Source organism: Triturus cristatus, chromosome 10, assembly GCF_964204655.1.
Source record: "Triturus cristatus chromosome 10, aTriCri1.1, whole genome shotgun sequence".
Lineage (NCBI taxonomy): Eukaryota > Metazoa > Chordata > Amphibia > Caudata > Salamandridae > Triturus > Triturus cristatus.
In genome coordinates, this window is record NC_140593.1 from 958,068,684 (window position 1) to 958,083,130 (window position 14,447).

At 42.3% G+C, this 14,447-nt stretch overlaps 1 protein-coding gene across 1 annotated transcript in view; it reads right to left on the reverse strand.

Annotated features, from left to right (window-relative positions):
- The window catches only part of TMC5 (transmembrane channel like 5), a 524,224-nt gene that overhangs the window by 110,908 nt on the left and 398,869 nt on the right, over nucleotides 1-14,447 (reverse strand). The window contains exons 15-16 of the mRNA XM_085628842.1: nucleotides 12,961-13,056; nucleotides 5,728-5,803 (exon numbers count right to left, since the gene is read on the reverse strand). Coding sequence (XP_085484968.1) covers nucleotides 5,728-5,803; nucleotides 12,961-13,056 — 172 coding nt within the window. The remainder of the gene's footprint in view (nucleotides 1-5,727; nucleotides 5,804-12,960; nucleotides 13,057-14,447) is intronic.

The window sequence follows — 14,447 nt, forward strand, 5'->3', positions numbered from 1 at the left end:
AATATGTCCGTCAAGGGTCGGAGGGCTCGACAACACTGCAGCGTCAACGTTGAGAGGTCTAGATATAATCCTATCTCAAATTCTTCAAATTCAGTAGTAGGTTTATGATGGACCACTGCTAGCATGGACTAAATATGTCCCACGCTTGACTGGGAAAGCAAGGAGGGCAGCCAGCCCATGGATGCGCTCAAGGATGATCTCCTCGTCTCCAAGCTCCAGAGCCACATGTTGAAAGAGGCCTATGGTAAACTCCTCAAGGCTCCCAATGACAGTCCGCACAGGAAATCCTCAATACGAATATTAGAGCGACAAAAACGATTTTCCAAGTCCTCCAACTAGTATTGCAAATCCAAATTCTTATCCCGGAGTTCAAGCAGATCTCTATGGTGGCTATCCATCTCTTCTTCACGGCCATCGTAGGTATATTCAAGGGAATTCAGTCTTTGGCCCATCTCTCCAATGTCCTTTCTAAGCTCTAACACCTCCAAATCTATGTCCTCCCTAAGGATCCCAAAAAGTTGTTCCAAGAATGAACGCGTCACAGGGGCCAAGTCGTTCGCCTGTTCCTGAGAAGGAGTGGGGGAGACCTTTTTAGGCTGTTCCGCTTTCTTTGCCTGCGTCTTCAAAAACAGATCTCTTAATTTACCATCCTGCTTACCATGGGCGTGGGAGGCCATGATGATAGGTAGAGCGCACATCCCCTTTAGTAAAAGAAACACAGGCCAAAGCAAGGCGACCATAGTGTAGACTTCGGTCCACATAGGTTCAATCAGATCCTGAGGGCCCCGTCCTTCCGCAGGGCAGGAGGCTCCAAAAAAAGCCAAAGTAGAGATGTAGGCCAAGTGGTATTCTTTCAGATGACCCCCCTCAAGGCTGTCGTAATGCAGACTGTAGATAGAGGGATCCCCCAGTCGGGCCCCCCACATGCAGACAAAACAAAGCAACAGGATCAGTAAGCTCAGGGTCCTTCAATGTGGTAGGTTTGGGGGAGGTCACCTCCGTCGAGACCTGGAGAAACAAAGCCCATGGGGGATACACTGAGAGTCCCTCAAGGAAAGGGCACCCCAAAAGGATCAGGGCGTCTCAAAGTATCCCCACAGTCAATCAAGGCAAGCTGAGCTCAACACACGTACAGCCAGGCAGTTCAAAGTGTCTCATCCACTAGGCCCAGGCAAATCCGTCGAGCCACTACCCTCTCAACATAGGCCCCCCAGCAAACCAATGTCCATTGATGGTTTCCAGATGTTGGCCACCCCTCTGCCAGCTTGAGGCCACAATCTATCTTCTGCCGGTCTCAATCAGGGCCCACATTGTGTATGACTTGAACAGCGGGGCCCGCCAGGTTCTCTCCGACAGGTGCAGGGCAACATGACCCAAAGACTCCAGGCCTCGCGTAAAGTGGCCGCCCGACTCTCCTCACCAGCAGCCGGGTGCACTTCTGCTGGAACACTGGTGCTTCTGGGCCCAAGCGGCTTGAGGGAAGGGTAGCAAGGTCTGCTCCGGGGAGCCGAAAATCTCTGGCAGTGTTTCTCGGGGGGCTGGAAGTCAAGGTGAGCCAGCCGTCATAGGGATGGGCACTCCCTCCACCCCGCACCCGTGGTCAGAAGGCCTCAGCTAATCTCGAGGGCATTGCAGGTCACTCCACCACAATCCAGGCTGTCCAGTCCCGGGCCGCAATCAGGGATGCCAATGTACCTGGCCCCGGTCTGGGATAGTGTCAGGCTGGGCCGGATCTGCTCCGATGCACAAGGCAGGCAGCGGAGCTCTGAAAACATATTGCCACTCCTCCGCCATCTTGGGCACATACTCCGCTTTATGCTTTTAGGTGCTATTTTACAGGTTATTCTTTGAAAATTCATAACTTCAGTTCTACGGATTGGATTTTTGTCGTTTTGGTTGTTTTTTATTTATTAAATGAAGCTCTATTTTCTAACTTGGCATGAGATCTTTTTATGTGATGTTTTCACTATTTTGATGGTTTGAGGCATTGCACACATACTTTACACATTGCCTCTAAGCGAAGCCTGACTGCTCTGCGCCAAGCTACCAGGGGGCTGGGCACAGGTTCATTTGGGGTATTCTTGTGCCTTACCCTGATAAGGATTGTGGTTGCTGCTTGACCAGGGCTCACACCCCAGTCAACCAGAAAACCAATTTCTCACAAAAGCCTTCTGCCCCAACATTCCAATGTTTACCTGTTTAGCCCTTTTTAATTTAGAACATTTTACCCTCAATGGGGGAATGTTCTAATAGCCTTATTGTCCTGCCTCAGGATATATGATTGTTAAAGGCCATACCCCTCGTTATAGGCTCTCACCTGCGTCTCAGTTAGAACTCAGGTTCTGGGCCTTTAGCAGCTGGAATAGCACTCCGCAGCGAGCTATAAGGTTATATATCATATGTTACGACAATAAGAAAGACAGCATAACTCTGTGAAATAACATTAAACAGAAAGTGTAACAGAATATTTTTTTATCTGCTTCAATCTGAAGTTCACAGCATTTGGAACAGTTTACAAATCAGTGCAGCTGACAGTTGATGAGGATGGCAACAAATAAAACCAAACAAACAGAAGAGATTATGAGGTTACAACAAAAAAGGGACCAGCCAAAACCCGGAGAGAAGGGAGGAGGTCCAAGAAGGGTTTAAAAGGAGAGACATAGGACAAACAAATGTGGCAACACGGTCCAAAAAACAAGTGACAATGTGACATGTAATTTGATGTACCCTGATGACGTAGAAAATGACAGTGATTTAAAAATTGTTAACCTGTCTAATAAAATCTTGGCTAAAGACGAAATGAAAGTTCTGACTATGGGTTTACATTTTTGCCCCACACAAAGTGGAAATTTCACTGATGTTTATATAGACCTGTACAAATTTGTGAGATGACTCAAGGTCAGAGACAATTTTTTTTATTGCAACTTCAAGAGCAAGGAATATCCTTTGGGGTCTGATCATGTGACTCATACCATTACAGACATGCGCAATATACAGTGTCTACTTACCTTGGGAGAGGATGGGGGTTATGACATGCCATCCTTGATGGAGAAATTGGGTATTTCTCAGAATTCTAATATGGATAGTGGTTTGAAGCCCAAATCTAAATTTATCCCTGGTGTGGCTTATCACCACAATATAGATACATATTATGAAAAAATTAGTGAGGATCTATACAAATTAGAGACACTCAGTAAATTTAGACCACCTGTACATCACCATATCACACCCAGGGAAAGACAGGCACTCAATAGACTCAAACTTGACAACACTATTGTCATCAGGGAGGCCGATAAAGGCGGCAATGTTGTGGTCATGAATCATTGCGACTATATGAAGGAAAGAAATCACCAATTGAGCAATGAGTACTGCTGCCAGATGATTGTAGGCAATCCCATCAGGAACCTGACCATGATGATCAACATGAGATTAAGTGAATGGAAAGACACTGGTTTATTAAGTGAGGATACATTTCGATACCTCATGGTGCAATGTCCTAAATACCCTTGCATTTACATTCTGCCCAACATTCATAAGGGGGGATAATTTCCACCAGGTCGTCCCATTATCTCGGGGGTGGGCTCATCTACCGAAAGACAAGAGTTTGTTGATCTCAGGCTCCCACAACATGTCCCTGATCTGCCCTCTTACATTAGGGATAGTAAGGACATCTTGGCCAAATTTAAGGATTTCCAATGGTCTGATGAACTCACATTCATCACTCTTAATTTTGAAAGTTAATATATATGCCTTGGTGTGCTGGGAACTACAAATCCAAGGCATCCCCCCTTCCTAGCCAGACGTGAAAAGAAACCTGCCTCGTATTGATATAGACAGAGCACCATTATCACGTGACTATGACGCACGTTGCACATGATGTTGGCCATACCTTGTCATGGTGGCCGCCATGTTAATGGTAAAGGGTCTGTAACATTGGCAGCACAAGTTTCGCTGGCTGATGGGGAAAATGTAGGTTTTGGGACTGGTGCATCTCCTTGATGAAGTAAGTTGTTTTGGACACTACTGTTACAGTTCATTTGGGAATAACCTGCGAACCTCCATTTGGAAGGATGAAGGCTAGTTCTGGCCTCATTTGTAACTACTACATCTCTCTATCATAGATTGCTTATCGAATATTTTTCGATCCCACTTTAGAACGATATTTTAGAAACAACATGATTTGTTTTTGAGTTCATTCAACGAACTACCAACAGTACAATTATTAAGCTTCCTGACCAATATGTAATTCAGGTGAAAAACCTGAAGGACTGAATGGACTTCCTCACAAATCACCCAGCACTTGTGTTGTTTGTGTCATTCGCAGTAGAACTTTCTTCTCATATGTGTTCATAGAAGTGCTTGTGTCACACTGTAATACAGAGCATGATTTCGGGAACTAATGAATCCTGGCTCATAAGACCGGTGAAGGTAAGAATATCCTGTTTCACTTGGTGTATTTGTATAGAATATGAGAAAACAGGGATCATTGCACAGCCCTGATGAATGCCCCTGACCAACCCCAAAGGCACCTGTATGGGCAGAAACATGTTGGCACTTTAAAGGATGATAGGGCCATTGTACCCATAACCATCCTAGTGTAATCTAGTCTTTTAGTCATACCTAATGAAGGGAACTCCTGTCATATACCTTAAGTTTTTTTTTTACTTTGTCTTATTCATGCATTACCTTATCTCAAGAAGTATACCAGAGAAGAGTTTGAGACTGTCCTGGTAGTACCATCTTACCATGGTGGGGTCAGGTCACCAATGATGAATCATGTCACATAATGTGGGTGAGGCATCTTCATCCAGAAATGACTAATTTTCTTTCTTTGCCCCTTAGTTTCTAACTGGACAAAAAAATAAATCCATTCCCTATAGCTATTCAGTGTACTCTTTTATGTTATTCAGTTTTTACCTATCTCACCGTCACCCCGTGTAGACCCCTTCTCCCTCTTTACACCCTTTCTCGGCTGAAGCTGTTAGTTAAAGACCAAACACCTTGTAATATATATATTGTTCTACCCTTGCTCGGTTAAATTGTTACATTTCCTCCAGGCAGTATGTTTAACAAAAATAGATTATCAGATTCCATCTTCAGTAAACTATATCTTGCAATTAAAGATCAAATAATATTAATTTAGCAGACATTTATAGCAGGTCAAACGACTAAGTGGTTGATTACTCTACTAGTACATTGGAACATTTGTGGAAATTCTAATCATTCAACATTGAACGGTTATACACTATTAACCACAGATCTTTGGATGGCTTAGGAAATGGTCTAAAGGCTTTCCAATTAAATAAGCTGGTAAGTCACACATTCATAATTAGTTAGACACAAGGAACCCACAAATTAGAAAAGCAAACTTTTCTTGGACTTAGAATAATTACTACAATGTGGTGGTTTAGGGCCGGACAGAGATCATCTACAAGTATGAAATGTTGGCAGGGTACTCAGCTAAATATTTAATGTAAAGCTCTGTTGGGGGGTAAGGATACAAATGTGTGCTAAAGTTGAGAACGTGAAATGGCTTGTAAGAAGGCACAAGGTGGCTCCCAAACTGTATAATGTATAATATGGAAATATTGTCTAATATCTGGTGAAACTTAGAATGTTAACACTTGAAATTGTAAAACATATGAAGGAATTAATATTTTAATACAATTCCCTTAACAGCATGAATATCCTCAACACAGTCACTCAAGGGTACATTTAGAACCATACCTTTTTCACGTAAAATATAATGAAAAGTTTTAAGATTTGAATCACTGGCAACAAAGGTGAGAAAAAGATGCCAATCCTGCAAAAAGAAAAAAAGAATATTATTGTTTACTGGAAATGAAATTCTTTCGACATGATGCTTAATCCTGCAGCTTTTTTCTATCCTCACCAAGGCACTGATTTTGAATTGGCCAGAGAAATATTCCTTGTCTCGATACAGCCCCATCCAATAATAAGTGGTCCGGTGTTCCTGCACCTGGATTATGCCGGTGCTGAAATACTTGACCTCCTTTTACTGACTTGGAAATCTGCCTGGTAACATTGCCCTGGGTATTGGCTGTGGTGCAGCTTGGCCCTATCCCATGTTCTCAAAGATATGGAAGAGCATGTAATGCTGCCAGGTCACATCCTCCTATCCGCTCTGCCACTCGGCATAGGCACTACCCCCACCCTGCCTTACCCCACGCCTCCTCTTATATTTACCACGTGCTAAGAGCAGGTACTGACTGTGTGCATTAAACACCCTGGAGTTGGGAATTCTGTGTGGAATTCTGTTCAATAAATCCAGGCCAATGCAGTTATTTCTTATTCTGTAGGTTTGATTCGTAAAAGCCTGATGTGTGCATGGAGATATTGTATGTTAATGGAAATTCTGGCTGCTTGATATCACTGCCTATTTATCCACCTGATTATCGTAATCAGGCCCCCAAGCTAAGGCAAAGACTTATTTTTGTTTTTTCCATAAGAATATTCATTTTTTTATTAACCCCTTCAGTGCCACGCCCTTTCCCCCTCCTGTGCCGGGCGTTGCACTAGTGGGTGGGGTTCATGTCGAGATAGTCTCGTCATGGGCACAGCGCAACCGTGCTCCATGACGAGACTATCTCGTCATGGGCACTGAAGAGGTTAAGAGAGTGATTTATAATACCATATATAAGACCCAAGAGCATTAGAGCACTTTGCAGAGGAAAACTGTACATAGCGGGATAACATAGATAATAGCCAGAGCAATATACTCGATGAAGTCTGACCCCACACTCAATTATAAACTCCAGAAGACTGCAAAGTTATAATCAGGATAAATAGAGAATAAGCAATGTATTGATGAAGTTAAATGTTTTTAGTTCTCGTTTGATAGTATAAACAATGGTGTGAATAGCAGGTGATATGTCATTCTAGGCTCGGCAAAGTGTATCCCTACTCCTTACCAGACTATATGATACCAACGGATGTGAACTCATATTTTTCTGGAACACAGTCATCTGATGAGGGATCACCTTATTCAGAATCACGGGCTACCGACAAGGACAGGAAAAGAGGTAACAAACATAGAAATAGAAGAGGGCCATGGGGAAGACCCTGGCAAGGTTACAACTATCCACCAATGCCCCAGTTCTTTCAACCTCCTTTTCAAACACAGGCCCAACACATGATGCCGTGGGGTCCCCCCTTTAATCCTATGATACTGACACAGTTCACAAACACCCAAAGTCCACCATTTTTAGGTAGAGGACAGGGCCAAAGGGACAGAAGAAAAAAAGGCTGCAGAGTACATTGGGCGACAGAGAACTCACAAGTGAAAACACGTAGCTTGACACACCTGCAACAGGGGCCCATCACGTCAACAACCTGATAATACAGGAGTGACCAAATCAGAGCGGCCAATCAGACATGCTGTTACATACAAAGAAGGTCTGAGTTGGGCAAGGTGGATTTTAGGTATGTCAGTGAGAACAGAATTACTTTGGTCAAGTTTCTCAGAATTTTTCAATTTTTGAGGTGTTGATGTACTTCCAGAGGTTGTGTTGAGAGTCAAGAGTAAACTACAGTTTACATATATAGAGAAGTACATTTATATAAGTTGGGAGAGAGAAGGCTGCTCGGTTCCTGACAATATGGCATTCTGAAGAGCATTGCATATTTCTAATTTATTTTAAGAACACACCAAAAAGAGTTGTTTCTAGTTTGTTACAGACAATTCTTGCAAGTAAACTGTTGCAGAATAAAATAACTGTTTATTCTTAATAATATAATTTCAACCTGTAGGAGATTCCCTTTCCTCAAATCATCCCTACTTTCAAAATACAAAATGATATGCAATTGTTTTTAAAGAATATCCTGATAATATGCCTGAAATATAAATTACTTTTGCTAGTATAGTATTTGCTGACATAAGATTGTGCTACACCAACTAGAAAAGATGCATAGAACAAATACAGTGTAGCATTACGAGGATATTTTTAGAATATGATATTTGATAAGGATATGACCTCAGCGTCTTGAAAATGGAATCCTTCACTCATCAGCACTTAAGGGTTAAAATTGTAAGGTCCCTTGATCATGTGAATGGGCACCATACTTTTCCACTTATTGCTGCCCCTGGGCACATTGTTTCTGAAGACCTTGTTAGGTCTTGGCCACAGACAGCTGGGCATGTTTAGATGGCTTTATTGTCTATCGTTGTGCAGTCGAGGCAATGCGTCGGATATGAGGAGCTGTGGAGCTGCGATGCGGGAACCTCCGTCATTGTCAAGGCTTCCGTTGGGAAAAGATTTGCGATGTGAGTGCCTGTGTTGGGAAATCCTCACACAAGTTGCGGTTCCAATGCGGGCTTCAAAGATGATGCGGAGTTCTTTGCATCAGGAGATCCCAAAACAGAAGAGGCGATGCGTCAGTTCTGCCACACAACAGAGGAGATGCGTTGTTTATGCTGGGCCCACAGATAGACAGGAAGAGTACCTTCAGGCCCCCTTCCAAGGGTCCAGGACTAAGGTGGCACCACTAGGCAGGGCAGGACTCACAGATAGCAGAGTCCAGGTGTTGGGTTGAAGGTTGTCGGAGCCTTCTGTTCCTGAGGATCTAGTCAGGAGGCCAGCCGATTAGCCCCTGGAGTCACTTTAGGTACCTGTATTCAATATATGCAGGTACAGTCTTTCTTATCTGGGCAAGAGGACAGCAGGCGGCACGTCAGCACAGTGGGGCAACAATTCCTTCAGAACAGCAGTCTAGCAGAGTGGCAGTCCCGTTCAGCAGCAATGTGTTGGTTCCAAGGAGCTGTAGAGCTGCGAAGCAAGAACCTGCGTCGTCGTCGAGGCTGACATTGACAAAAGATTTGCAATGCGGGGGCCTTCATCAGGAAAGCATCGCAGCTAGTGGATCCAATGCAGGCTTTGAGGTTGATGCAAAGTCATTTGCGTTGGGCCCAGATATGGGCTGGCAGAGAATCTTTAAGCCCACTTCCAAGTGTCCAGGACTGAGGTGGCACCAACACTTGGCTGGGTAGGACTCACAAATGGCAGTGTTCAGGTGCTGGGTTCAAGGTTGCTGGAGGCTGCTGAACCTGAGGCTGTAGTCAGGAGGCCGGCCAACTAGCCTCTGGAGTCACTTTGGGGTGCTGGGTTCAAAAGATGCAGGTCCAGTCCTTCTCACCCAGGCAAGAGAGCAGCAGGAGCTAGGTCAGCACAGTAGGCCAGCAGGACCTTCAGAGCCACAGTCTAGCAGAGTGGCAGTCCTTTCATAAGCACAGCAGTCCTTCTTCCTGGCAGAGAATCCACATGTCCAGAAGTCTACTAAAGTGGTGGTGTCTGAAGTCCAATATTTTACACATGGTGACCTTGCTCTTGAAGGTGGGAGAAGGTTCTAGCAATTTCCTTTGGAGTGCACAGAGTACTGCCTCTGCTGCACTGGCTCCAAACTATACAGGGTATATGCAGCCATTTGTATGGAGTCAAGACACATCCTATTCAAGTGTAAGTAGGGCTGTGCCCAACTCTGCCCTCCAATCCTGCCAGTGATGCCTCATCCAGGGACACCTAAGCTCTCAGTTGTGTGCGACTTTCTAGAAGGAATACTCAAAGCCCAACTATTAGGTACACCCAGGCATGTGACCCAGGGACAGACTACAGGCACTACATGGCTAAGGAGTAAAATGCCAACTTTCTAAAGGTGGCATTTTCAAAATTGGATTTTAAAATCAAATCTGACTTTACCAGAAGAGAGGATTTTTCATTACAATTCCAAAGACACCAAACATGAACTGATTACTTACTCCTATTTAGAAGTTACAGCTAATTAAATACAGTTAGATAACTCAAATGGTACTCTAAATGAGAGGCCTTGAAGTAGTGAAAAATTAATGTGAGAGTTTTCACTACGAGGACATGTAAAACCAAAAAGTACATGTCCTTCCTTTTAAATACACTGCACTCTGCCATCTGGGCTGCCTACCCTAGGGGTGACTTGTGTGTATTAAAAAGGAAGGTTTGGACCTGGCAAAAGTGTTATTTTGTCAAGTCAACATGGCAGTTCGAAACTGCACACACTAGCTGCAATGACAGACCTGAGACATGTTTAAAGGACTACTTAAGTGTGTGGCACAATCAGTGCTGCATGCCCACAAGTAGCATTTAATTTACAGGCCCTGGATGCGTATAGCACCACTTAACTCAGACTTACAAGCCAATTAAATATGACAATTGGTGATAAACCAAAGCTACCACGATTTAAAGAGTGAGCACATGCAATTTAGCACTGGTTAGCAGTGATAAAGTGTGCAGAGTGCTAAGGCTAGCAAAAACAAGATCAGTAAAAAAAGGGGAGGAATGTAAAAATGTTTTGGAGAAGACCGCCCTGATACTGACATGTCTAATATTTATCTTGCCCCGTGGCTATCTTCACATTTTGAACCTTCAATTTTTGCACTTTGACATTTACAGATTTTTCTTAATGCAGTTTGAAATAAGTAATCTGAAATGATGCCATGGGAACACTAAAGAAAGCAAATGTTTGATATGCAACACTGATACAAATCAGACAAAAGTGTTAGACAGTTTGGCCCTGAAACTAAACATTCAGCATTCACAATGTAAATGTTAAACATTTTATGACTGGCTGAGTGTAATCACTGATCCCATGCGCAACACTTACTAAAAGACAAACATGAAATACATTTTGAAAAATGTGTAAATTCACATTTAGAAAAGCAGTAATATAATTCAAGGTGTCAAACTAAGACAGAGGTCATCATTTTTGGTCATGATGCACAACTATGGTCTTAAAAATGATGGCTACAACCCACTGGAACCTGTGTGCATGGACTACCCTGTATTTCTCACCCGACCTACACCGGTCACCTTGGAGGTTTTCTAGACAATGCACGGTTAGGAAGCAGGCACGAGTGGGTGGCATCTTTATCATGTAGAGTCATGGAAGTTACATGTATGTAAGTCAGTGCACTGGCAGCTCCCGTCCCACAGTGCAGGTCCCCATGTGGTGGTAGCTGAGTGGCCAGTGAGGGATCCAGTAATTTATATCCTCTTTGCCTAGCATCTTTGCGTTTTACTACATCATCCTACCTGCGCTATTGACGGCACTCGGATCCTACATCACAACACTTCTTCCCTTTTGCCGGCCCCTTTGTATCTTTCTCTACGTTCCTTTTGGAGGTTAGTTCCTGAACCTGTTCCTGACTTGTCTGAACTCTGCGCCAACTTACATCATCTTCTGAAACTGATGTTGTCTTATAGGTCGTGGTGATATAATCTTAGATTGTTCTGTCCTCTTGCTTGGTATCAAGTGTGAATATTCTAGGTTTCACGTTGACTACAAATTAACTCGATAGCCTCAGATCCGCACACTGCTAATTCATGTTTTCTACAGTTAGAATTCTTCAGTAGAAGTCACATATCTCCTAACTTCTTTTAGGGCATTTCTACCTCCTACATTTTTAACCTTCATTGCCTTCTGTCTAGATTCCAGTAGTTTCGGAATAGTGCTACACCTTAAATCCAGATTTGAAAGTGTGACATAGCTTCTCTGATGCGAGAACTGTGTCTTTGTTGCAGCTGATAGTTTTACCTAACAGGTAGATTTTTGCTTGCTTTCACCCATGTCTTTTTATGCTCAGCATGTTTAGTATAGTTTTCAAAACCCTAGAAATCCACAACAGGATGCAGAAGAGACCATATGCAACTTGTCAACTGGATTTCTCTTGGGGGGAATATTACCTTTCTCTGTATTGTCTACTGAATAATACATCGGTCGGGGGACTCATGTCACAGGGCTGGTGAGACAGATCAGAACCCTCTGCCCAGTAGAGAGTGAGGACAGGATACGAACTATAGCCCTTTAGAAGAATTACATTTATTGACACTATCTATGACCACATAGAATGTTCATTGACTTTAAAGTTTGAGTTGACTGTTTTGTATGGAATCACCATCCCTGAGTTTGATATGAGGATGTCTCTGCCCGGGGAAGCATGTGAAGCACAGAAAAATATGAAACTTCTGGTTCGCAAAGGTGGAAGAGCTGCTTACAAGATGTGAGAGAATGGAGAGGCATGCCAACCTGGGCAGGTTGTAATGTGCAGCTCATTAAAAAGGTTATATTGGTGATGACCTATGCATGGGAATGGTCCATTTTCACTACAACATTGACTGGGCTGTGAACATATGCAGATACAGGAAAGATAGTGTGAGAAACGGATTGCGATTATATACTTTATGTCTGAAATTTATGAAGAGATTGCCTGGCCAAATGGACTCATCTTTTGCTGGACTGATTTGGTCACTGAAATCCTTCTGGTGTACGGCAATGAAGAGCCTCTACTCATTTTCCACAGAAAATTGAGAGACTGTAGTTTGGTAATTTTAATGCACATTTGTTTAATTAGATCCATCCCGCACTAATAATGTGAACAGATTCAGGCATCCCGATGAGAATGTGAAGGTAATACTTTTCTGCCATGTCTAAAGATCTTTGCATTATGTATGGAAGTGTGATTCACATTTGTAGCTGTGCTGTAAAGAATTGCTCCTTTGAGAGTACAAGTACCTGAAGTAACAGGGCACAGCTCTTATCCAGGAGACAAAGACCTGCTTTGTGCTGTGGGATAATCGATCAGCTTCAGTGTGCCTCAGGATGCTGAGATCACATTTCTTATCTCAAAAGCATGATGCAATACATCATCATTCTCACTAAAATGTTCATCTTAAAGCCCACGTCCCATCCCTCTATTGAATGTGTGCGAAGGTGGAAGATGCTCTTCTGTATTCTCTAACAGAGTACCCGGGATAAGAATGAGCATGTTCAGTTTTGAAAGCCCTTATAAAACCATGGCTCTTTCCTTTATAATTTGTATATATTCATACTATAGATGTATTGTTAAGATTACATCAACGTAGTGTACAATGCATTTTACAAATACATATTCCATCATTTTAGACTATCACCTACCATGCCAATGTTTGAGCATATATCAGATCTAAAACATTTCTTGCAATGTCAAATTCTGGCATTCCAAGTTTTTTGCAACATTTGGTGCCAATAATCCTGAAAAATAAAGATACAAAAAGATAAAGTTTTGAAGAGTCAATGATAGTAGATAAAGAAAATCTTTAAGCTAACTCATATTTTTGGTTACTAGCTTTCAATACCACATTGTTCTCTGCCTTCGAAGTCATAATACAAAAAGGAAAAACAGATACTTTAAAGGGAACAGCACTCTAATCACATTTTACTGTTTGTCAAAAAGCTAGCACAAACACATATATCTCTTAGTTTGTACGTGAACCGAATCTAGTACTTTATGCATGTCACTGCCAGCTACACAACCAGGAACATGGAAAATGAGACAGGTGAAGTGTGATTTTTCTCCATTTAGGAATAATCGCTGGTGGAAGACCGGCTGGAATTTGTTTTATTCTGTAGATAGATAGATAGATAGATAGATAGATAGATAGATAGATAGATAGATAGATAGATAGATAGATAGATAGATAGATAGATAGATAGATAGATAGATAGATAGATAGATAGATAGATAGATAGATAGATAGTTTTATTCTTAGATTGGAATATTATTTCTTCTGTGTCTCTAAAACTGGCATATGAATTTTTAGATATAGATGTTGCCAGGTAGCATCTTTTGAAGAGTTACATGCAAGAAGTTTTATCATCTAGTGTTCAGAGGTTCAGAATTCCATTCTGAGTAGCCTGTTTGTTCGTTTAGGGTTAGAGCAGAAGGTCTACAGTTTCTATAAACAGTAGCAAAGTTGTTCAGAATTGTTGTTAGAAAAGAATAGAGCGGACCAAAGACAGGATTATGGTTTGAGGTGTCATTGTATGCATAGGCAAAAAACTGGACCTGATCTTAAGCTGGGACTTGTGCTAAAGAAGGGTCTTGGGGGTACTTCTATCCTGTGGTGCTTAGACTTTGGGTGAATTAAACTTCAATAACTGCTGGAACTGCATGAAAAGAAAGGCTGATTTGTTTAATTTACTTTTGCTGTTTCTTCTTGTGAGGCCCTTTTGAGGTCATATCTTAAAAAGAATTAGTCTAGTTTGAGGTCACGTTATTCAAGTTAATGTCAAAATGATTATTTTGCCATCATCTTTCACACTGTGAACTTGCATACTGATACATACATCTAGATTATGAACACCTTGATGCTTGGACGAAGGCTAGTTCTGCACTACTGGAACCATAGGTATAGATTAGACATTTTATTAGGTGGAAAGTACCGGATCAATTTATATCCAAATTCACGGGAAGCTAGGGGGGTAATCAGCTGCACTCCTGAGGATAGGAAGTCTATAGACATCAAGCCTAGACTACTTCATAATTACCAATAGTAGACAATCACTCTTATGAATGTTGACGTTATATCACAAAATTGTGGAGCATACACCACAGTATGAGGTCAGGGTGTTATTGGCAGTGG